General features: G+C 42.1%; 5 protein-coding genes across 6 annotated transcripts; 2 read left to right on the top strand and 3 right to left on the bottom strand.

Moving 5' to 3' along the window:
- The first annotated feature begins 93 nt into the window (after window positions 1-93).
- LOC146252170 (protein-serine O-palmitoleoyltransferase porcupine-like) lies at window positions 94-4,827 on the top strand. The gene is made up of 15 exons (XM_084680168.1): window positions 94-249; window positions 818-973; window positions 1,114-1,306; window positions 1,448-1,491; window positions 1,600-1,781; window positions 1,899-2,029; window positions 2,123-2,143; window positions 2,458-2,472; window positions 2,587-2,712; window positions 2,815-2,915; window positions 3,103-3,179; window positions 3,264-3,327; window positions 3,504-3,589; window positions 3,692-3,802; window positions 3,915-4,827. The coding sequence occupies exons 2-15, from the start codon at window positions 838-840 to the stop codon at window positions 4,014-4,016; spliced, it is 1,389 nt and encodes a 462-aa protein (XP_084536294.1). The 5' UTR covers window positions 94-249; window positions 818-837; the 3' UTR covers window positions 4,017-4,827.
- Window positions 4,828-6,525: 1,698 nt separating this feature from the next.
- Window positions 6,526-11,160, top strand: wdr13 (WD repeat domain 13). Its single transcript, XM_084681362.1, has 11 exons — window positions 6,526-6,693; window positions 6,901-7,023; window positions 7,545-7,638; window positions 7,746-7,977; window positions 8,298-8,407; window positions 8,555-8,685; window positions 8,766-9,073; window positions 9,261-9,441; window positions 9,563-9,704; window positions 9,842-9,960; window positions 10,226-11,160. Exons 3-11 carry the CDS (start codon window positions 7,598-7,600, stop codon window positions 10,408-10,410), a joined length of 1,449 nt encoding a protein of 482 aa, XP_084537488.1. The 5' UTR covers window positions 6,526-6,693; window positions 6,901-7,023; window positions 7,545-7,597; the 3' UTR covers window positions 10,411-11,160.
- Window positions 11,161-11,699: 539 nt separating this feature from the next.
- Window positions 11,700-17,888, bottom strand: LOC146252168 (putative G-protein coupled receptor 173). The gene is made up of 3 exons (XM_084681364.1): window positions 15,450-17,888; window positions 15,167-15,314; window positions 11,700-14,452 (listed from the first exon to the last, which is right to left on the bottom strand). The coding sequence occupies exon 3, from the start codon at window positions 14,229-14,231 to the stop codon at window positions 13,050-13,052; it is 1,182 nt and encodes a 393-aa protein (XP_084537490.1). The 5' UTR covers window positions 14,232-14,452; window positions 15,167-15,314; window positions 15,450-17,888; the 3' UTR covers window positions 11,700-13,049.
- Window positions 17,807-19,965, bottom strand: LOC146252167 (uncharacterized). Its single transcript, XM_084681363.1, has one exon. It carries the CDS (start codon window positions 19,359-19,361, stop codon window positions 18,030-18,032), a length of 1,332 nt encoding a protein of 443 aa, XP_084537489.1. The 5' UTR covers window positions 19,362-19,965; the 3' UTR covers window positions 17,807-18,029.
- LOC146252166 (protein phosphatase 1 regulatory subunit 3A) lies at window positions 19,223-23,749 on the bottom strand. Of its 2 annotated transcripts, XM_084681367.1 has the most exons (5): window positions 22,105-23,740; window positions 20,622-20,662; window positions 20,378-20,454; window positions 19,986-20,012; window positions 19,223-19,361 (listed from the first exon to the last, which is right to left on the bottom strand). In XM_084681367.1, the coding sequence occupies exons 1-4, from the start codon at window positions 22,938-22,940 to the stop codon at window positions 19,986-19,988; spliced, it is 981 nt and encodes a 326-aa protein (XP_084537493.1). In that variant the 5' UTR covers window positions 22,941-23,740; the 3' UTR covers window positions 19,223-19,361. The 2 variants fall into 2 exon arrangements, with proteins under 2 accessions (XP_084537493.1, XP_084537492.1); XM_084681366.1 differs by lacking the exons at window positions 19,223-19,361; window positions 19,986-20,012 and having other exon boundaries at window positions 20,082-20,454; window positions 22,105-23,749.
- Between the last annotated feature and the right edge of the window lie 3 nt (window positions 23,750-23,752).

Here is a 23,752-nt window from a genome sequence, read left to right as displayed (position 1 = left end):
GCCAAGGACAGCAAAGATTGGTTACATTTCTCGAGCAAAGAAAATGATTGGACCATATATATCCTACGGCAGCTCTGAATGAATAGGATCATGAGTGACAGAAGCTGATGATGCTGTTGAGTGCCATTGGTGTTCTTCAGATTACCATCATCTGGATCTAGTGTTAATGAAACAGATGTGTCAAGTTATGTTTTAAGAGACGGGCTGAATTACACGTTTTACGGAACAACTTGCTACAGATTTATTGGGGTAAGAAGCATTTTCACTGAAAGTGCAGCAATGAGTGTCTGTGACAGTGATGTGCTGGGGGAGAGCAGCCTCACATGAGAGGTCACGTAGACTATTTGAACTGCTTGCTTCTGTGAGACCGGTTGTCTGGGTTCACGATTGACCATTGTCACCAGTAATAGTCAATAACCGTTCTAAAACCAAAGGGTCTAGTTATGGCTAAACAGATATGAAGACAACTGCACTGCGCATAATACAGGGAAGCTAGCTCAAGATCTTTACAGTGAGCAATGTGTCTCCCCTGCGATATCGTCAATTTATAGCTCCGTTTTTTAATGGATTTACTTACATAAGTGGGTAAAACACAACGATAGCTTTTGTACTCATATGAGATCGTTGACATCGTTAAATTCCGCAGTGGATGGTTACTGCACAGCACGGATGTGGGGGGCATGTCTGGTGTCAGTCGCGGTGCATGGTGGGATATGTCGTTTCTCGTCTGGCTGCCGGCACATTTCACATTGAGATGGTGACAACTGAAGGGTTGGTTGGTACCATATGAGTTACATTGATTTGTTTTTCCTGTCAGGTGTGTGAGTGCATGGTGTGATGGCAGCCTTTAGCAGACAGGAGTTCTTCCAAGAACTTGCAGAGGGCTGCCTGCTGCCCACGGCTCAGCAGGGCCTGGAGCAGGTGTGGCAGCTTCTGGTCATCTGTCTGCTCTGTCGACTCCTCTGGATGTTGGGTGGGATTCCTCTTTATTCATCTAAAAAGTTGCAGGTTTTTGATGTTTGACCCAGCTCCTTTTAACATTCATGAAATAAGGATTTGTAAGATGCCTAAGAATGACAGAAAGAATACTCCTTTGTTTTTGCCTGTGACCAGGTCTCCCATCTTATGTAAAGCACCTAAGTACAGTTGCAGGAGGATTTTACACCCTCTACTTGTTCTTTGAGCGCCACATGGTGTGGGTGGTGCTGCTCAGCCTTCTTTGCTACCTCATCCTCTTCCTGTGCCGACACTCCAGCTGTCGAGGCTCCTTCATATCCATCACTGTGCTCATATACCTGCTGCTGGGGTAAGTGAGCCCTGGGCTCAGCCCTCTCTGGCACTAAGTCACCTGTCAAAGCAGATATACATTATTGTGTTTGTTTTCCTATTTGTTTAACTGTTAATTTGAATCCGGACTGAAAGAATGTGTTCCTCTTCTTTTCTCCAGGGAGTTGCATATGATGGACACCACCACCTGGCACAAAATGAGAGGCAGGTCACATGCCTTAAGTCTTAAGTTGTTGTGTCTGATGTCTTTGGTGGGTGAACAAGACAATTGGTATTCAGTGAATGTTTCATAACTGTAATCTGTTGGTCCAGGTTCCCAGATGGTTGTTGCAATGAAGGCCATATCTCTGGCCTTTGACCTGGACAGGGGCATTGTGACCAATGTGCCATCACCTATAGAGTTCATGGGCTATATCTATTTTGTGGGAACTGTCATCTTTGGTCCCTGGATCAGCTTCAATAGCTACAGAGAGGCCCTAGAAGGGCACAAGCTGGTAAGATCTTAAACGTAAAGAGGAGCGTTAGGATAGATCAATGAGGTAGTGGAAACATGTGGGAAAACAGAAAAGAAGGACAAATTCTGGTGTCTGTGTTTCTCTCCTCGTTGACAGAGTTTCTCCTGGACAGCCAAAGTGTGCATCAGCTGGGTGAAAAGCCAGCTCTGTCTGGTCATCTCTAACTGTGTTGCCCCCTACCTTTTTCCTTATTTCATCCCCATCTATGGGGATAAGCTGCTACGCAGGTTGGTTGACTTCCTAACTCCATAGTACTTGCTGACTGCCTCATTAGTGTTGCACTAATGCTTCCACATTCTCTCATTGTTTCTGGGCTCCAGCAAAAAGAGAAGAAAGATCAGGTCATTATGTATTTTATTAATAATATACTATATATACTCTCATTGCATTTTTGTTTTATGTGTCCTGTTTCATCTGTTTCTGTACTGCATGTGCATTCCCAATTTACCAGCCGGAACACCTCCCCCATCACCTGCACGTCTGTACCCCCATCAAACCCACCCCAGAATTTCCACATCCTACTTACTGTCTCTCCCTTGCCCACACACACCATGATGCACACAGACATGGTAAGACTTTCAAATGTGTGTTAGTTAGATAAGTGTTGATCAGTGATTAATTGCTCAACATTCTCTTTTAATGATGTGGTTCTCAGAGGCTCTGGGGCAAGGTATGTTTTTCATTCCTCACTAATTAACAACAAAGTTTATTTTACACGTTGATGTGTAACCTTTGTGTTTACGTTGTAACAGAATGGTATGACCTTCTTCTGAACTTTGTTTAGGTGGCTGCTGGCCTACGAAAATGCAGTCTCCTTTCACTTCAGCAACTATTTTGTCAGTTACCTAAGTGAAACGACCACTACTCTGGCAGGAGCAGGCTTCACTGAGGAGAAGGACAACCTCAAATGGTCAGTGCCATGAAAGCAGCTTGATACCAGACTAATCAGTACACATTCATTCAATTCAGCTGTCAGATTTCCCAGTATGCATGTCTGCCCTTTATTCTTCAGGGATATGACTGTGGCCAAGCCCCTGAATGTTGAGTTCCCAAGGTCTATGGTGGAAGTGGTAACTTCCTGGAATCTGCCCATGTCCAGCTGGCTTAACACCTGTAAGTTTTAATGTGAACATGGGGCTGAGCGTTTCAAAAATGTTCTTCTTCATTTGAACACTGTGCAACTTTACTACATATATGTTGCAAAAGTTTTTATTTTATTGGTTTTGAATGTATAGTTTCTTCATAATAATAACAGCATGTCCTGGCTTGAGAACTGAAAGAATTGTTTCTGATTGAACAGATGTTTTCACAAGTGCTCTCAGTCTTGGAACGTTTCCTGCCATCCTGGTGACATACACAGCCAGTGCACTGTTGCATGTGAGTATGTTGTTGTACCCTATTCCAGCCAAGTATGACTTAACCTCCTGAGTGTTCCTGACTCTTGAAACTTTTGATGTGAAGGGTCTGAGCTTCCATCTGGGTGCAGTCCTGCTGTCGCTGGGCTTCATCACATACATCGAGCACGGTAAGATGCCATGTGACCTAGTCCTTGGTTTTCTGCACTTGGCACAGGAGAGATGTCCTAGTGACAATTCAATTGACCTCACTTGGTCCCTTATATAATTTTGTAAAGGCCTGTGCTGGTGGGATATTGCAAGCGTTGCTCTGTCTCTCTGTCTCATTGTATTTCTGTCTTTTCAGTTTTGCGGAAGAGACTAGCAACAATTTTCAACGCATGTATTCTGTCAAAGAAATGTGGGGCAAACTGCAATCACCAGAACAAAAAGGTATTGCAATAATTTAATCTATGTGGATCTTACCGATCTGAGAATATCTTTGCCTGTCTGTCCATGTCTTACTCTATAACGTTTCCCCCTCCCTCTGAACAGGCCCTGTGGGTATACATCATTAATATTGCCTTCAGTGCCCTGGCAGTGCTCCACCTGGCCTACTTGGGCTCTGTCTTTAACTCTAGTGTGGACTATATGGATGATGATGAGGTAGGTACAATTTCAAGACTACACAGTATGTGACTGTGCAGTTCACACGCAGAACTGCATGCCTTTACTTCTAGCCCTTCATAGAGGTTCCTCCCTCCGTCTCCCTCTACAGGGCGATGTGGCCAATCACACGATTCAGAAGTGGACTGACCTGAGCTGGATGTCTCACTGGCTGACTTTTGGTTGCTGGGTGGTCTACCGCATCATCCTTTAATAGAGCTGTGGACTGAGGGAGAAAGAAGGCGAGCAATAATGAGAGGGGCTTGATGGAACAGGGGCTTCCCTCTTGCACTGTGACATCCTTGTGCACGGGACACGCAGAGCTCATGGCTAGGCTTTCAACGTTCTCCTCAAAACCAAAAGTGCTCAGGACATGACCTATCCAATCTACTCTACATCCTGCTGGTGACTATTTTTGATACACTTGAAATAATGCCCTTCTCCGTCCTCAGAACATTGTTCTACCTGAACTGAATTTGTGACAGACGTTGCATATGCCTCTGCGATTCGCAATCAGTAACTGTCAGTATGGAGGTGATCAGCCTCTCACCCCATCCAAGGTACTTGTTATCTTGTTACCCAGTTTACAGCTGACTGGAAAAGGATGCTCTTCCTCTATGGTTTTTCCTTTTTTGAATATAAAGAAATATTTGCTATGTGTATTACACACTTATTTCTTTAGCATGCAATCCCTAGTTTCAAATAAGAGACCGTTTATCATTGTGTAGACAAAGCACAGATAAGAAGTTTAAGGTAGAATTTCATTGTAACTTACAATCCAAAATGTTTTTGCAAAATGTTTTTGCAAATGACAAGCTGTTATTATTTAATTATTTCAATCATAGAATATTTCTTGTGGTATGTTATTTACATTTAGTATGTGTTATTTGATCCTTTCAATGTGGTTGTCTGGTCAGTAATTGTACATCAGAACATTTTCAAGATATGTTCCCATTTTAATGTCGTAACAATAAATGTAGGACTCCCCTGTATCTCTGTGGTTATAAAGTGACAACTATTCAGTATGCTGTGGACTAGGTATGTTTCATTATTCATGTTACAAATGATAAAATGCACAAGTGTACAGCCTTACCACGCATTCTCTTTCCACTCTTCTAAAATATTGATCAAATTTAGTTTCTTTGTTGTGGAACTTTTACTTTAGATATTAAGTTACTGACGAGCTTTTAATAAAATTTGATAAGAAATCTAAATTGCCATCCTTGTTTTTTTGTGGCCACATAACATATTTATCAAGCAACTGCTGGATTGCTTTATGAAATAGTCATTTATTATCTTATGTATTTATACAAATGGATTGGACCATTAGACAGTTAGTCAAATAATGGAGTTTGGGGGAGAGGTGGGTTAAGATAGGGAAAGACAGTTTGGGTAAAGGTTTCAGTTTAAAGCTCAGATCCTGAGCATGACATTACGTTGTGTGTTTTCCCAAGCTTCAGTCTGGCCAGAGCAGAGTGTTGGAGGGAAGGAAACATGATGGAAGGTGAGGGGACTGGCATTGGGTAGGTGAACAACAGTGATGGATGGAGATCAAGTTCATGTTCTGCCTCAGAGTGAGGAGACCAGATGAGTGCTGTTGTTAGACTAGACAAGAGAGAAGCCTTGTCTGCAGGTCCAGGGAAAAAGAGGGGAAGGGAGGAGAGCTTGTTCTCATCCTTGCCTGCCCGGAGGACCCCCATGCTTGCGGTGGCAGGATCCCAGCAATGTCTCCAAAGCCATCTTTACGAATGCCTGGAAGTTATTGCTTCTCTCCCTTCGGCTCTCCTGCGAGGGGATGAAACACAGACAGATACCTTCACTGGAAACACACAGCAAACACCTACAAGCTCTGCAAACAGATGACTGGTACTGAGAATAAGTGGCTTGTATAGTTTAAATTACTTAAACCATAATGGTCACCACATTTTATTTTTAAAGGCTATAGGTTATAACTGAGCCCCAATCAGATGCAGTTATTCCTCAACTAGTTTAGAAATAATACATCATGTAAATACTTACCTCCTTGCTTTTGTTTGTTATCATCTCCTTTCTGATCACCTTTCTTCGGCTGTTCCTTAGGACTCTGAGGTTGCTTTACAAGAAATATTAAACTGTTTAGTCAGAGTAAAATTGGAACATTCTCAAATAAAAATGTACCAGAGGTTGATGACAGAAATAATCAACATAAAGACTGATCTTTAGTGTAGATTTTCTTACCTTGGTAGCTGATTTCTTGTCCGATTTATTACCTAAGAATGTCAATTTGAGAGAAACTAGAATTGAAACAGCTCAATAATGTCTTCCTTAATTCCGATATTTGATCAATATTGAAATATACTGCTGAGTTTGGCAATGGTTCCAATCGATAGCCTACAGGTTTGTGACAAACTCCAGAGGCTTTTTTTCTAAATTGGCCAGAATAAAATTATCTTTCTTGATAATGCAATGCAATCAATGATGGAAAAACAAGTTTGGCAATAAGATGCGATGAAAATTAAATGAATTATGTTTAATTAAAAGTATGTTCTCACCTTTTCCGGGCATCTTGGCTGCGTTCCAAAGTCCGTGCGTCTATTAGAAAATGTAGGCGAGTGCTTATGTGGCGCTCAACTCGCTCATTTATGGCTCTGGGTGCTGAATGCTCCTGTCACCGGGCCCCTTCCAGAAAGACCATCCGGAACAAGCAAAGAGCCCCGTCAGCTGCGCATGAGGACCATTCTGAGGGCCTTTGCTGAGCTCAGGCGAAACCTCTGAGCGCGCGACCATATTTTCTAATCCCACTATTGTGTGACTGTGAGGACAAACAATGACTTATTGTTATCAACATCAAGGAAGACATTTCATTAAATTGTAATCAATAAAAAACCCTGAAGTATTTCTTCGTTAGTATGGTAAGTTTGCCCTCAGTGTCTGTGATGGGGGTAGGCTATTGGAGAACAATTTCGTATAATTTGATATTAGTAATTGAATTGAACTAATTGAACATCGTTTTCTTTCATCGAGTCTTGCTATTGGTTTCCAGTATCATAAAATATCTTAGAAAGTTTGCCACCAGTGGTCATATTTGACTGCTAAATCATGGGGATTCGTTTTTACAGGGCAACGTAGCAGTTTACTGGTATACATGTTAGTGTATCCGGCAACTGGGCAGGATCTACATGTGTCACATGACTACATTTGACAGATACCGACCAACGATGGAGCGAAGCTAAGGAAGGAAGGTATGATGTGAGCTAACATTGGTGTACTTCATCAGTGTCAACGCAAGATAAATCATAAGAAGTACGCTATGTAGAATTAGATAGTAGCAATGAAGTACAAAAGACAATCTAATTTTCAGTTCAGTTTTCTTTTCTTTTCCTTGTACACAGTATCGAGCTATGCTAACGCCAGCCAGCCAGCTTTAGCTGGTTAGCAAATCATTCTGTCGCGATGAGACAAGCTATCTATTTGCTGAAGTCTAATTGTAAGAACGAGGCAAGATAATTTAATGATGTCCATATGCACACCAGCTTTCTATGTGTCATCCTTATTTTGCTAGCTACGTTATAGGTGATGGTGTTCTCAATTTCTACGTAGCCATGTAGGACAGACAGACAGACAGACAGACACACACACACAAATACAGGCACGCACGCACATACACAACGATTCCTGGGTCCCACTCTACACACACACACTAAATTCTTATGAACAGATTGTCTTTGAATATAAGGTATTCATGTCTTGTTTATGTCTCTAGAATCTGACATCTGCTAAGGCAGTGGCTTTCCCTCAACCCTGAGTGTTTGTGGAATGGCTGCAGTTTGGCAGCAAGTGTTGGCCGTGGACGCAAGGTAAACTTTAATGGATATTTATACCATTTCAGGTAAAAAGGCACACAATGTTTGCTTATATTTTTTTTACAAATACGCCTTTCTCCCCATTTCTCTCCATCCCACAGGTACAATGCTTACCGCACGCCTACGTTTCCACAGTTCCGCACGCAATACATCCGTCGGCGCAGCCAGCTTCTCAGAGAAAACGCCAAGTGTGGCTTTGAGCCTGGTCTGCGCAGGCAGTACCTGAGGCTGCGCAGCCAGCTGCTGGGCCTACGCTACGGGCCCCTGTCTGAGCAGAGCAGCTTCAGAGCCAGCAGTGTGCGCAGCTCCCGCACCACACTGGACCGTATGGAGGTCAGACTCAGACACAGAGAACAGGACAGAGCGGGAGGGTCAGCCACAGGGAGAGACAGCTGCGCTACTGGAGCGTTTGGAAGACTATCTCACATAATCATATGGCCACTTAGGTTCAGTAGGTGCACCGAGTATGAGAGGGAGGGATGGTGTTACCGTCTTTGATAAGGGAGGGTAGGAGATTTACCGATCACAGAGGAAGACAACAGTGTGAATTTGGTCATTTCAGGGTTGATTAAAGAAATGTGAGCTGCGGTGCTTTGTTGAACGACACTCATGTCCAGAGATTGTCTTTTTCTCTCTTTCACTTCCTCTCTCAGGACTTTGAGGAGGACCCCCGTGCACAGGGGGCTCGTGGCCACCGGCGTTCCGTCAGCAGAGGCTCCTACCAGCTCCAGGCCCAGATGAACAGGGCAGTCTATGACGAGAGGTACCAAGGAACACTCCTCACTCTCCACCCCAATTCACACAGAGCCAGAGAGCTACAGACACTTTCTTCAATCACATCTGTTTCCTAGTTCAGTTACGATGAATGACATGCCATTGAAATGGTGCTTGGGTTGGTTTGTGCTTACAGGCCTCCAGGCAGCTTGGTTCCCACCTCGGTGGCAGAGGCCAGCCGGGCCATGGCTGGAGACACCACTCTGAGTGAAAACTATGCTTTTGCTGGCATGCATCACATATTTGACCAACATGTAGACTCTGCTGGTAAGGAGAAGGGAGTATATGGGTTTAAAACAAGAAAAAAAAAAAAAGAATGAAACAGAAACATCCTGTGTTTTCTCTAGTCCCTCGGCTGCAGTTTGCCAACGACGACAAGCACCTGCTGGCCTGCTGCTCACTGGACGGCACGCTTTCCATCATGACCTTGTCCCCGTCTCCTCCCAGCGTGAAGGTCACTTTGAAAGGCCATGGCGGCCCCGTCACTGACTTCGCCTGGTCCCTCAGCAATGACATCATAGTGTCCACATCTCTGGACGGGACTCTGCGTATCTGGAACACAGAGGACGGCCGGTGCATCAGAGAGGTCCGAGACCCTGAGGCCAGCGAGCTGCTCTGCTGCACCTTCCAGCCCATGAACAACAACCTGACTGTTGTGAGTAACATCCACAGCTGGAGCCCCTGTTCTCGAGGTTCAAGTTTTTATTGTCAGGTGCACAGAACAGCACAAGGTCAGACTGGGCACTGATATTCTTGGGACAAAAACGTTTTAGTTCTCTCTATGCTGCTCTGACCACAGTCTGTAACTACTATCTGTGGTTGGTCTTTGTTGTGTTGTGCAGGTGGGAAGCAGTAAGCACCTGCTGCAGGTGGTCAACATCTCCACTGGAAAGAAGGTTAAGGGCGGGTCCAGTAAACTGACAGGTCGGGTGCTGTCTATGTCCTTTGATGCCCCAGGGAAAATCCTTTGGGCTGGGGATGACAGAGGCAGTATCTTCTCTTTCCTGTTCGACATGGCCACAGGTACATTGACCAAACATCCCGACCACTGTGTATAAAATCATACTGTAGGTAAGGTGTTACATGAGTAACCTGTCAGTATGCTAGCATCTGTGAAACAGATGGGACCCTTCTACCCCCACAGGGAAGCTGACCAAGGCCAAGCGTCTGGTGGTGAGTGAGGGCAGCTCCATCTGCAGTATATCAGCCCGCTCATGGATCAGTCGCGAGGCGCGGGACCCCTCTCTGCTAGTGAACGCCTGTGTCAACAAGCTGTTACTCTACAGGTCAGTGTCTAAGTGGTCATTGTTGGCCATTTGTTAAAGAATGCATAGAATAGGAATTCCTGAATCAGTCGTATTTCCCAGGTCGGGAAGTGTTACTTTTGATTAGAATGATTTGGGCGTTGTGCTGCTATCTACAGAGTGGTGGACAACGAAGGCACTCTGCAGCTGAAGAGAAGTTTCCCCATCCAGCATGGCTCCCAGCCCCTCCACAGCATCTTCTGCCCTCTCATGTCCTTCAGACAGGGAGCCTGTGTCGGTAGGAGGTTTTAGTCATGCTGTCCTATGCTAAGATTTAGATGGATTCTTCATCGATAGCTTCGTTCTTTGAGATCCTTATTACTACATAGTCAGCACATTTTGTCACAGTCATTTAGTCATCTTTATTTGAACATAAAACCATCCTTACAAATAACCTTTTTCCATGTGTTTGTCAGGTTTTAGTCGGCTTATATCCTTACTCTTTTTTTCTCTTTGTCACTCCCCTCTACCTTTTCTTCTCATGATATCCATCTCGGTCTCAGTGACTGGCAGTGAGGATGCCTGTGTGTACTTCTTTGATGTGGAACGCAACACCAAGGCCATAGTGAACAAGCTGCAGGGCCATGGAGGGCCGGTGCTAGATGTCAGCTTCAACTGTGATGAGAGTCTGCTGGCCTCCGCTGACTCCACAGGCATGGTCATCATTTGGAGGCGTGAACAGAAGTAGTCCACCAACCAAATGCTTCCCCATGCTCGGGAACAAAACTACTGATAAAGTTCTTGTCCGTCCAACAATTAGTTCTTACAACTGTACTAGACTGCTGAGGCTGCATTGATGGACAGTTACAACCTGAAATTTGTATTGGCTTTGTTGGCTTATTGTCAAGGGTGTTGGTAATATTAGGACTTCTGCGTAGGTAAACACTGCTACATGCAACAGCTGTGTCTTTGCAAACTGAAGAACACTAACCCAGAGAAACATGCATGTGCCAGGGCTTGTACTATTAGGATGTCAACTTAACCTGGTGTGCACATGTGCAGCATGAAATGTTATCTTTCAAAGGCAATTCCTTCACTATTTGTATTGCATAACCTGTTCTGTCAGACCGTTAGCTAACCTGTTATGTAACAGTTAAGAAGCAGTAATGAGTGACCTGACAGCCTTATTTCCTTAAATCTTACCAGTCCCTTAATCTTTGCCTATTAAGCATTCCTCAGTGTCATGGGTTGGTATGATGTGCATGGCACTAAATCACAGATCAAACTAAATTAGTACTGACAAATTCACTTTAAAACAACACAGAAAAAGACTGAGAAAAGTGATGTTACTTTAATGAAACTATGCGTGTCTTAAGTGTGTGTAGTTTGTGTGTTCTATATGCTAGTTTCTGTTTCATTCTAGATTAAATGATTCCAGATTAATATATTTATTATACGCGTACATTTAATAAACCCTAGCCTACTGTAATGTTATAAAGGTTGTGTAGTTTGGTCTTGTTTACATGTTCTGATATAAAACATCTTACAACCAGGGCACCCCTGGTGTGCAGAGCTTGAACTTTTTGACCAAATAATTGTTACAAGATACCCTATAAAGTTATTGTAACTCCAAGTCTATTTTGATTATATCAAAAAGAATCATTCTAAATTCTCAATCCAGCAGTTGGTTGCCAATGTATTTATAATGTCAACAGCTAGTTTGTACTGTTCAGTGTTATGAACCTATACTTGATTAGTTTTTTTGAATATTTTTCAATACCTTAATCTCCGAAGGTAGAATACCCACAGCTGAGTGATAATACACTCTTTGTGAAGACATTTAAATAGCAATACAGGTTTATATATAACAATAACTGCCTTTCCAGACGAACAGATCTTCAAAATATTATAATTTGTGTATTCCAACATAATTGTACAAAGTTTTCTTTAACTCAAATGTAATATTTTACATGTAACCTATATTATTGCCAGTGTCGTCAAATGTAGGCCAGAAATGAAAGTGCATTGACAGTGAGATCCAAATGCAACAAAAGTAGACTCTTTATTGATGTGTGGACAAAATAACCACTTCAATTATACTGTACAGAAACAAGACTATAGAAAATAACGCCATATCTGAAATAATTGACCATGTTTCACTTTTTTGTTTGAAATATGCACTTTAGTATGTTATGGGGGCATCCATTGGTATGGTTGACTTATTTAGGCTCTGGAGTGCTGAATATTAAGAAATGTCTAATGAAACACCAAAATACTTTGGATGCATTCCCTACAGAGTAATTTTTCAAACAAATGTGTTGGGTTGTTTACCAACTTGATCTAATTCAGCTGTATCGAATACATCATCATTGGGGCCAATCTCATGGGACCTCCTACAATGCACAAGATATGGTTTTCAGTAAAATTTTCACTCTCAATCATTGTCTGTAGTCTACCTGAACCTGCCCATCAGTTGCAGTCCCTTGCATTCATTCATTGCATCTCACTACATATTTGATCATCATTCCAAACCATACAATGACACCATTCTTTTGAAATATTCTTCTATATTGTAATCTGTCATCATCTTCTCTTGTTAGCTCCCATACTTTAAACAAACAAGCACACACACGCTAACTCACTGACACACACACACACATTAATAAAAAAAACACCATGAGTAGGAATATATTTTCCTTTCTTGACATAAGATCATACACTGTACATTATGAATCCAATTCACAATTCCTTTGTAAAAATAGTGGCATCTGCAACATGTGTTTTGTTTATAAAGAAAGTAACACAGGCATTCGTGTTTTATACAAACAGGAAGATGTCCACTTGATTTTTTTCAGTCTTCTCTGAGCCACATGAAGAAGGCGTCCACGGTTTAAGAATCCTCTGAGAAGTTTTAGCTGTATCATTTTTTCAAATCAGAAACAAGCCCACAATGATATCAATAGTCCAGTGCATGTCGCTCCAGTTGTTCAAGTCCTGTGTACAGTATGTAGGATTATCGTCCCATGTACAGCTTTGTGAGCAATACTTCCATTTAGCAGGTTTATCCATCTTAAGTGTAAGGCAATCAAATCTTGAAGTGGCATTTGATTATCAGGCCTATTACTTTGTAGCCTACAATGTCATTTTGCTCAAATGCAACTAGTTCATGCATCATTACAGTACATGTGAAGACATACACCCTACTCTAATCATGTACAGTACAAGTGTTCCTCTAATGCCTAGCTCATTTCAGTATGACCTTAAGAGTAGACTAATACACTGTATCTGCCGTAACACCTTCCTGGAGCATCCTTTTTGTCACAGCCTACTATAAGCTCTCTGAATGAATAAACAACTCCTCCACACACACTTTAAGCCCCCTCCTCATCACATGATGCAGTATGCCTCGTCTTGTGGCAGGTGTTGTTTGGTCCTCCAGTAAGCGGGCAGGTGGGCCCTCAGAACTTTCCTCAGGTCCTCGTTTAGTAGGAGACAGAAGATGGGGTTGACCCCAGCCTGGACGAAACTCATCCACACTGTGATGGTGAGGTACTTGTGAGGGATAGAGCAGGACTTCACGAACACCCTCCAGAAGCAGGCCACTATGTAGGGCGCCCAGAGGACCAGGAAGAGCAGAGTGATGGTGTAAAACATCCTCCCCAGCCTCCTCTCTGACCTCACCTCCTCCATGCCTAGCAGGCGCCGGTGTTGGGTGTGTAGATTCTGCCGGATGCCCAGGAGGGTGGGTGGCATGGGACCCCTACCAAACCCTGCAATCCAGTTGGCTGCAGCCTGACCTGTTGCCCCAGGCCCGTGAAAGGTCCAGTTTTGGCTGATGGCCGGAACCAGTTGAACAGGCTTCATCTTGCGATGCCGATATTCAAAGAGAAGGAGCTTGGCATAGAAGCCGTGAGTTGCCAGAACCACAACAGCCAACATCAGCATGAAGCCCAGAGTGTCATTGGTCTTCAGGTAGCGGTGCTCAAAGATGCACTGGTCTTCATCATGGATGAACTTGTAGGTCCCCACATCAAATACAGGCGGGAATGCCATAGCAACAGCCAGAGTCCAGACCATGCAGATGATGGCAGCGCAGGTCCAGACCGTCATACGCTTGGCATAGAAGCGGTGGTGAGCGATGGCCAGGTAGCGAGTGACAGCCACACAGAATAACATGAAGGCAGCATGAAAACAGAAGAGCACAGCCAAAAAGGCTACCACCTTACAACTCAGGGTGCTGTAGGTCCAGGCCGAGCTGTTGTGAACAGACACCAGGACGAAGGGAAAGCATGCGGCAGAGCGAACAGCATCGGCCAGGCACAGATCTAGGAGGAAGAAATAGGGGGCTTGGTGGAGGGCCCTGTCACGGAGGATAAGTAGGGACACCAACAAGTTGCCTGCCAGGCTGATACAGATGATTAGCCCCAAGAAGATTAGCTTGAAGTAGGCTGACACATCCGAGGCCGTGATTCCTCCACTACTGCTGCTGCCCCTTGCCAGTCCACTCTGTGAGGCCAGTACAGCTAGTAGACTCCCGGGGCCATCAATGCCAAAGCTCTGGTTAGCCATGTTCTCCCACTACCTAGATCTATGGATTCACTCCTCCCTCTCTCTTTACACACTTTTCCCTCTCTCTGTGCACACAGCTCAACTCTTCCACCTCCTGCAGCCCCCCTCTTCCTCGTCTTGGGTATTCTCTGTCTCCTCCTCTCCTCTTACAGGGAGGAACAGGGAGGATCCATTCTACATGACAGACTGGAAAAATGTCCCTCTTCTCTCACGTTTACCACCTGTAAATTAGAGACAGACAGCATGAGGGAGATGATGCTGGCAGTCATTGCAACATCCTTGTCTTGAAATAATCACCCACATAATGTTATTTAGAAAATAAAAGCCTGGCTTTCAATGGCTTCTGTTGGGCAACAATCTGTGCCTTGCTGTCTCTCTATGTCTGGGATCAGATCAGCAGCTCTACAACATGCCAGCTCCTTGGCTCTCTCAGTAATTACCTTGCCCGTTGCTAAGATACGACAGCTCACATACTTTGTGCAAGTGTGGGTGTTTGAGTGCATGCATGGGGGTGTATGGATGGAGCAGACAGAGCACATCGAATAGATATCAGGAGGCAGAGATAGTCTGACAAACTAGCATTCTGTTTCATGCTACTATGTCTGTGGGTTTGTCTGTGTGTAGTTGCTTGTGAGAGAGATGTATCACCTGTTGTCACACTATTCAAAATATTCAATCTATGCGAATACTTATAAAGTGATTTACATTTTATTACATTGCAGTGAGTTAGTTGGCCCTGAGGATTGTAGGTCCCAACATATCTCTTTTTAATTTTAAAAGATACATGACGAAAACATTGCAATAATGTGAATAATAGCTAGATGTTGATTATAACAATAATAAACAGTCGGCCTAGTCTGCTTTATAATTCCATCAGTCTGACCAGGCCTGTAGAGTAGGCCTAATCATATAGTGGCCATCCAAAAATAACTTACCTTTCATTTATGCACTGCTCTATAATTTACCGTTTTAGTTTGGTATTACAGTGTATTAAAATGAGAGGAAAAATATTGAAGAGCGGCATTCTCCTTTGTTGCCTGGCCCAACACCTGTTATATGCAAGCCATTCTCCTCGGGTAGGCACTGTGACACAAGAATAAATGATCATGTATAATCCAAAATGTTTAATAAATGAACTATTAATCCAACCATTGAGTGCGATCTCTGTTCAGTTCAGTCTCTGGTTATGCTCTATTATCATTTTGTAGTTTCACAGACCAAAGGTTGTTGTTTGTGTTCGTGTCCATGTCCATGTCATGTCATCCATCCATTTTCATAAAACTCCCGACTTCCACGTCGCATCATCAGGTCGAAAAGGGTCTAAGGAAAATTCGGATGTGGAAAAACACAATCTTGTTCTCTATCCCTCTATCTAAATGATGTCAGATTGTCAAGGGTTACCCACCCATCAACGTTTATAAAATAAATATATTTTCCACTGCGAACATCTTGACAATCATACTGCTCGTCCAATAATCGTTTCACACGGTCTGGAGGACTGAAAATAGCCATGATAAATTTCTGTTTGCATTATTTAGCTATGCACGCTCTCTATTTATCACGAACAGTTATTTGCAGTCTTTGTTATGACGTCCAGCGATGGCTTGTCCAACGAGACATTCGATTATTTCAACAAATGCATAATTGACAACAAAACATCGTAAAATTCGGATTGAAGAGATCCAGAACACACTAAAACGCAAAAACGTTAGATTTGTATAAATATAGCCTATATTTTTCATAATAATCCCAATCAAATGGCTGCTTGCTTGAAAGCGGTTCGCCTCTTCGCGGAGTCCATTCGGTTCGATTCGGGACGGAGAAAAAGAGAGAGAGAGCTAGACAGAGATATGGTATGAATGACCGTAGCCTATACAAGTCAAAATCTGTCACCAAAGTAAACAAGTTTTAGAATTAAATGATTAATTAACATCAAACGTATAGGTCATAATCCATGTTGTGGACTGTTTGCGGTATGTTCTCTTTTTGGACTGCAAAAAAAACAACAGCATACTGCCTTACAATGACCAAACAACAAAAGTATACACTGAAGTAAAACTGTGATTACACAATAGATGAGCCTAGTTAATAAAATGACCTAAAATGACCTGTCAGCAGTCAACCATAGGCCTAGCTTTTAAAGGGGCTTCACGGGGGAATTGTCGGCCTCTAAACACTGATCTAAGTTTACAATGACGGCTCTGCCCTCTGTACTGAAGTATGACACCATGACTTCAGTGCAATGCCTGACCTTTTAGCTAATATCAGCGGCTCATGTTGCCTCTGGTTATTTCCATTTATTCCAAGCTTGTACACAGACTGCAGCCGGCCTTAAGTCTCAAACACGAAAACTCTGATTAACTCTGCAGATATAGTTCAGTAGTTTATGTATCATAAAGATTTTAATCACATGATTGTACACATATAAACTATTTTTTCTTATGATTCTGAATGACAATGAGATGTAGTGAAGGATACTGATACTAATGTTTTGCATAAAAACTGTAGAACATAAACATAGGGAAATAAGAGTTAAAGACCTAATTGTATGGCCCACTTACATCCACAAATATATACACAGCAAACATACATATCTATCACTTCAAATATATATTAATTCATTATCTCAATCTAAATGGTCATGACTGTGCTACAGAAGTTTGGGAGAGCTTTTTTTTTCTCGAACATGCAGGTACAGACTTTTGACTGCTACAACAGAGTTTAAGCAACATGTAGATATGGGAACCGTGACATCAAAGTGTTTCACGTCAAAATTCTATAGGTCTGTACTGTACATAAATTTGAAAGATTATCTTAATTGGCCAAAGATGGCCAAGATGTCATTCCAACTCAAATGGTGGATAAATCGTTTTAGATAGACACATTTTACTGCAGAACCTTTGATTCTGTAATGTACCTTATCTGTTATACATATATGTCCTCGATACCCTGCTACATATTAGGGAGAGACTACAGGGATTTACAGGGGGGAAACATAACTACCCATGTTCTGTAAAGAAGATTTCCAAAAATCTAAAAACAATTAAACTAACATATTAATATTAATGATATAAAAAACTGAAACCTAATGTTGTCAGTAACATCATGTTCTTCCACCACAAATTGTAATGCCATGTCATTTAGAAAGTAAAGAGTAGAAGATACAGTAGGTGCTCCAGTCTCAAACTACCGAGACTTTTCAAAAAGGACTAAAAACCTTTCTTTTTAGCAGATCTTATGAGTTTTAATTAACCTCATTATCTAATTGTATTTTATATTGATGTTCTTACCTTGTTTTATAATCTTAACTGTAGCACTTTGAGATTTATTTCAAATATAAATTGTGTTATCAATAAAATCTGTTATTATTATTTTTATATCCATCTGTTTTAATTTCCACTTTTGGAAAACCGTTTTTACAATTTAAATCCTTTAAGTAAAAAGCAAATAATTAACTATCATCTTGACCTCATGTGGGATATCATGACGAAATATAACAGCAACTTTTTTTGGTGCGAGAAATCATACACACATTTACACCCTCACACAAGCACAAATAATCAAACAACAAGATCCACTTGTGCACATAATAATCATTATGTTTGTTTGGAATCATGAAAAGGCACCAGGCAGGAGGAACATGGCTCTTGGGTGATTAGAAACAGAGTGTGATGAAGAAAAGTCCCCTGAAGAGGAAAACACTGGGTTGATGGAGCACCAGTGTCATGCAGATCACTACACTCAGGAAGATAATTGATGAGATCAGAATCCTTTCCATGGTAGGCTCAGACTCAGGAATCAGAGGCTTGTGTTTCTCTGATAGGTTGCTTGACTGATCTCCCACTGTAACAGAGAAAACGGGTAAGACTCTTCTTTTTCAACTGCCTCACAACAACTAACTTTATGTGGGTCTTGTGTGGTCTTCTGTGGGTATTGGGGCATGGAGGCCCTTATCTCTGTGAAACCTTCTGACAGTGAATGGTTGTTTGTGCATACAGGTGAAAGTGTAGTTGTGTGCCGATCTTCCACCGGTGTCTGGCTTGTTACGGTAGGAGCACTGTCTGTGGAATCAACAGGTGGCAACCACATGCAGGAGTATATCTCTACTCCAGGTATATACTCTTCTGAGGCCTGCTGGCTGTGTGACCAGCACTCTGCTCGCAACACCAGATTCCCATACTTTCTCTGTAGGCCCCTCTCTATCCACATCAGTTTATCAGCCTCCTCAGGGGAAGTGGGGGATGACTCTGGAGAAATTCCGGTCTCAATGTCACTCTCAGTCCCAAGCTCACCATGGTCAGGGTCTGAGGACGGCTCTGAAAGCTTGATGGAGCTGGTGGGTAGCTTCTTGTTTCTTCTTACCAACCATTTGTCCTCTTTCAGCCTCAAATGTTCTTCTTTTTTCATTTCTGATCCACCCTCCATCTCCTGTTCTGGGATTGTAAGAAGATTGCTCTCATTTCTTTTATAGTTCAGTAAAGGCACATCAGCTTGGATCTCAATGTGTGGCGCGGGAGTAAAAATATGAGGGGGGTCTGTCCCAGTATCAGTATCACTCGGGTCAGTCACGGTGTCAGTATGGTCAGTAACAGCTTCACTAAAGTTCATCACAGTGTCACTAGGGGCAGTAATAGCATCAGTAGGGTCAGTTACATATTCATGAATGTCAGTGACAGTATCACTAAGATCAGTAACAATGTCACTAGGGTCAATGTTAAGGAGCTCATTAACAGTATGAAGGGGGGCACGTACTGTGTCTTTGAGGTTAGTGACAGTGTCATCCAGGTTGGTATGAGGCAGATCTATATTCAAGTTTGTGACAGAATGAATCAAGTCCAAGCAAGTTGAGTCAGTAGCAGTGAGTGTCTGTTCAGTATCAGTCACAGTTAGGTCAAGGTTTCGTTTGTCTGATTCATTGTCCAGTTTGAGTTCAGGCTCGGGTTCAGAGAGCTGTAGAGGTTGGTTTTCTTGAGAGGCTTCCAATGGGTCTTCAGTGGTTGGAGTTGTGGCAGTGGAAGACACGTCAGGTGATTGTTCACCCAGAGACACAGAGACACTGGACAGCGTTCCATCAGCTGATGGAAGGTCTGGGTTGTGTAGGACAGGAGAACTGGCTGTGTCATATACCATCTGCAGGAGATAACAGAGATAAAAACAGCCATGGTAACTTCAAGTCAAGGGAATCAGTCAGATAGAGATCTGAATCAAAGCCATTCAGAGAAAGCATACCAATACATACAGTAGGATGCTTTTCTTTTAGTAGATTACATGCTGTAAGCATTGTTTGAGTTCCCTTTAAACAAATGTAATGATGTACTTAGTGATATTCACTATCAAACATACAATAATATCTAAGACTAGATATATGTGGTATTCAGATACAGATACACATTTTTTGTGAATATCTAGTTAAAGATGACCATTTCACAAATGTCTGCAAATACATGCAAAGCCACAAATCCAATTTCTAAAACATCTTAAGTCTATACATAAACATTGATGTTTACATGTTAGTGTATTTACAGTTTATAAAATACAAATATCAATACCTCATAACTTGGCTGTGCTAGTTTCACGATGCAAGCATGACTTATAGAATTTAAAACAACAATAATGTACAGATGAAGTCAAGCCAGAAACTAGCTACTAGAAACAAACCAAAACACCATGAGAAAAATGATGGAGATATGCATGAGATGGTTGGTGCAAGTAACATAACAGAATCATGCATTTACTCTGACAATTAGATATTACCTAAGTTCTTGCTGAAGCTTCAATGAGCTGTGAACAACAGACAACCAAGCCATTGAAAGATAAACAAAATAATGTCAGTATATTGTGGAAAAAATCTATTTTAAAATCTCTTGGTTTACTTTTATTTATTTTTTCTTGGTCTTCATTTCATTTGAATAAAAATGCCTGCGTATACCCATAAACATTTTACAAAAGGACAAAGGCCTGGCCACTTGTTGCTCATTGTGTCATGTTCAAATCAGTTCCACACATAGTGTACTTATTTTAATTACACTGGGAGATGTGTCGACCAATGACAATCAACACACTTGCACAGAGTGAGCTGATTTTAACAAAGGGACTATAAATTGAATACAACATTTCAATATATCATCATGACCATACAGCATTACCTCCACATCGATCTCTGGTTGGATAACGTCTGGGCACATGGGAATAGGCCTCACTATCACAGAGCACTCTGGTTCACCTGCAACAAATACCATTAAAATAGTTTGTTCATGATCATTTCAAGCTCATTGACACTGATCGCATTCCAATTCATTCAAAAGGACAAGCACTAATTTGTCAAAACACATTTTGAACTATAACAATAGTACTGCTAATGGGAAATTTACAACAGCGGCCATATTGTACCTTCCTCCAGGTCTGGATCATCATAAAAGTCATCCTCCATACTGAAAGTAAAAAAAAACAGAGTTAGTATTTAATAAAACAGCATTATCTTAGATGCAGCCTGACTGATTGACAAACTGTTACTGAGACAGAAATAATACAAAGATAAAGGTAATATTACTATTACAGATCACACATTAATTGAAGACAGGACTTAATAAGGGCAGGACAACTCTAAAATGTGACATAAACCTTGTCAAAAGATGGGCAAAGTCATTGAATCAATACCCATTTATTAGCATTAGTCTGCCAAGTAGGTGCTAAATACAAGTGGGGCCACTGACAAGGGTTGTTTTGACTGCAATAATTGACTACAAAATTATTGATTACTGGACAAGCCTAAGGGACAGAGAGGCCTAGTTTTGACTGGACGTTACCTCAACATTTCCTCACTCTGCCCAACCGTTACCTGCCAAAATTAGATCATTGCTATAACCAGCCACATTAACTAGATTAGTTTGTACCCTAAACCCAGAAACAACAACAACAAACTCCTTAAGGGGTGTGTGATTATTTCTGGTCACACGATAAACATCATGCATCATATTTCATGTTTACTTGGTGTAAGTCACACAATAAATCATTATCGACATTTATATCCACACCAAATGTCCTAGCTCACCCAGCCTCAAATATTAATTGTGGAAATAGTCACAAACTGTTTAAATGAGAAACAATGAGGCAAAACACATGCATTCCCAATCACCCAGGTTTAGTTATGACAGTGTGTGTTTGGGTTGGCCAGGTGACAGTTTATGTACAGGCTTGTCTGTAAGTCTTGTCTACACAAAAAGCAGACAACACCTCTTGAGGAAGTGTGGTAACGTGTCATGTGAGTGCCACTCAATAGGAAAGAGCCATTAGGGCACATTCGCTGCTCCTATCAAAATGTCATCACCATCCTGCCAATCAAGAAAGTCAAAGAAAGTCATCCAGTTGATCTTTATGAATAGCTAAAGAAGAGGTGTTTGTCTGGGCTTCTACACAAGGTCATGACCTATACCATTGAAACAAGATTGGTCTGATTGAAAGGTCAGGGGTAAAGTCTTGGTCCTTGAAACGGCAAGGCTGAAAGTGACACCTGCCCTGTCCTATTTAGAACCCCACTTACACCCCTGGATGACTGGCATTCTGAGAGGGGTGTGTTCTCTCTTTCCAAACATGTCTCCTTTCAAAATGCCTAGAGACACTAGGACCTGGCTGTCTCATGCTCATTAAAGCTACTAGCCCCACATAATAGGCCTTCTGTAAGTAGGGTACATTTAGCATATTCTTCAGTGTTTGAAGTGCTTATGCTTTTGTATTGGCTAATAAGAAGTCAGCCTTAGCTATTCCTTACAGTGGTATATTATTGTGCAAAAGGGCTACTCTCTCATAATTTGGTTGTCTTCATTTCCTTGCATGCTCTGGGAAATGGACGCTTGGACGCCTTATTTGGGCCTACCTGTAGATTTTTCCAGGTTTCAGGATACCTTTTATGGCTTGCATATCATATCTGCTGGCTTGAGCCAATTCTTCTTCATAGGACAAGAGAAGGGTCACAACATAATTCCTACCATTGTTATTCGCCCAGTAATCTCCATCAGGCGTTTCAAAGCGAACCACAAACTCAATTCGAGAGCCATGGGTAACATACGGTGGGGCAAAGGACAGTCTAAAAGAAAACTTATCAGTCTCTCCATCGTGTGATCCCTGGACATATTCGGTTGGATAATCATAATAAGTGCCCCAATTGTCCATAGTTGAACGAATATAGACTGCTTTATTGAAGCTGATGTTTAAGACTCTGATAATCCCCCTGAATGTCAGTGGATCGTCTTCAACAGTTGACACCATTTCCACTTCTATCTTATTAGTGTGAACGGCGTGCGTCAATGTAGAGGGGGTGGGCATGTCGAACTCAGGCCTCACGCGGTAAATTGGGTGACGATCTGGCCCCTGGTACTTTGCTTCTTCTGCTTCATACGTTGCATCTTCCTCGTCCGAATCAAATGCGACAAATTCCTTCACATCCACTAGGTCTCCACCTGTTGTATCGGCGAATGATACTCTCCTTGCGGGTAGCACCAACCCCAATCGGATTCGTAAATATTCGGCGTCCTCGTCGTAGATTGATTGTCCACGCTTTCTAGGTATCGGAGAACACCTTGGGATGAGATGCACATTCTGTGTATCGTCATCATCGTCCTCATCCACGGAGGAGTGACCCTCTTCAGTTACCCTGCCAGTCTTCACCGAGGTGAAAAGACCCTCTGGTTCTGGTATGGTTAAGAAAGACATTTTGATGCTGCTATTTTTCTTGCGAAAATACCATGCACTGTACAGAGGACATCAGAGTCTCCGATACTGAGATTTAAACCCACTGTCCAATGTTACACAAAAAAATCCAGAGTTTAGGAACGTGTTGTGCAGCTGTGCACAAATGGAGTACCCAACAGAAAGTGCGATCACAGTCTCACAGCCCTTGTGACTGGCAGAGTTGTGCTGGTTCAAAAGATAAGGTGAAAGAGCTGTGGTGTGTTATGGTTCCGAAAGCAACCGTCTAAATTTAGCAATACGTTTAGTTCTAGTGACACCCTTGATCAACCCACATCGCCAATGCGCCTCCAATAGGCTTACAAATATAGCAGGCTTACAAATATAGCAGTCACAATGGCAAGCAATTACGTTTTGATCAATCTATTGTTATTAACATAGTATCCGAAGTGTCATAGGCGATTGTTTGCTATTGGTGTTGTGCTTTTTTGCAAAGCTATTCATTTTCTATTTTGCTCATTATATTAGGTCTCCGTCTAAGTAGCTAGGCCTATAATATAATTCAAATAATCTAGAATGTGGTTATTCTAGTATGTCACCCAACCGATCATTACTATCGTAATAATATGTGCATATCAGTGCCCCTTACCGATCAATTTCTTTACTTGTCAAAAACCCACGTCTATAATATAGCCAAGTTCAACTGTGTCCTTCTCTGCTGCACCACTCTGGCTTTACAAACTGTGTCTACAGATTATCCAGTTAAAGAATTACTGAAACTAGTAACAATTGGCAACAAAAAAGCACGGCTTGCCAAGCGCATTTTGGCAAAAAAG

The sequence above is a fragment of the Hypomesus nipponensis genome, chromosome 18, assembly GCF_054491055.1.
Source record: "Hypomesus nipponensis isolate SF chromosome 18, ASM5449105v1, whole genome shotgun sequence".
Taxonomy (NCBI): Eukaryota; Metazoa; Chordata; class Actinopteri; order Osmeriformes; family Osmeridae; genus Hypomesus; species Hypomesus nipponensis.
This window is presented reverse-complemented; position numbering and strand designations above follow the sequence as displayed.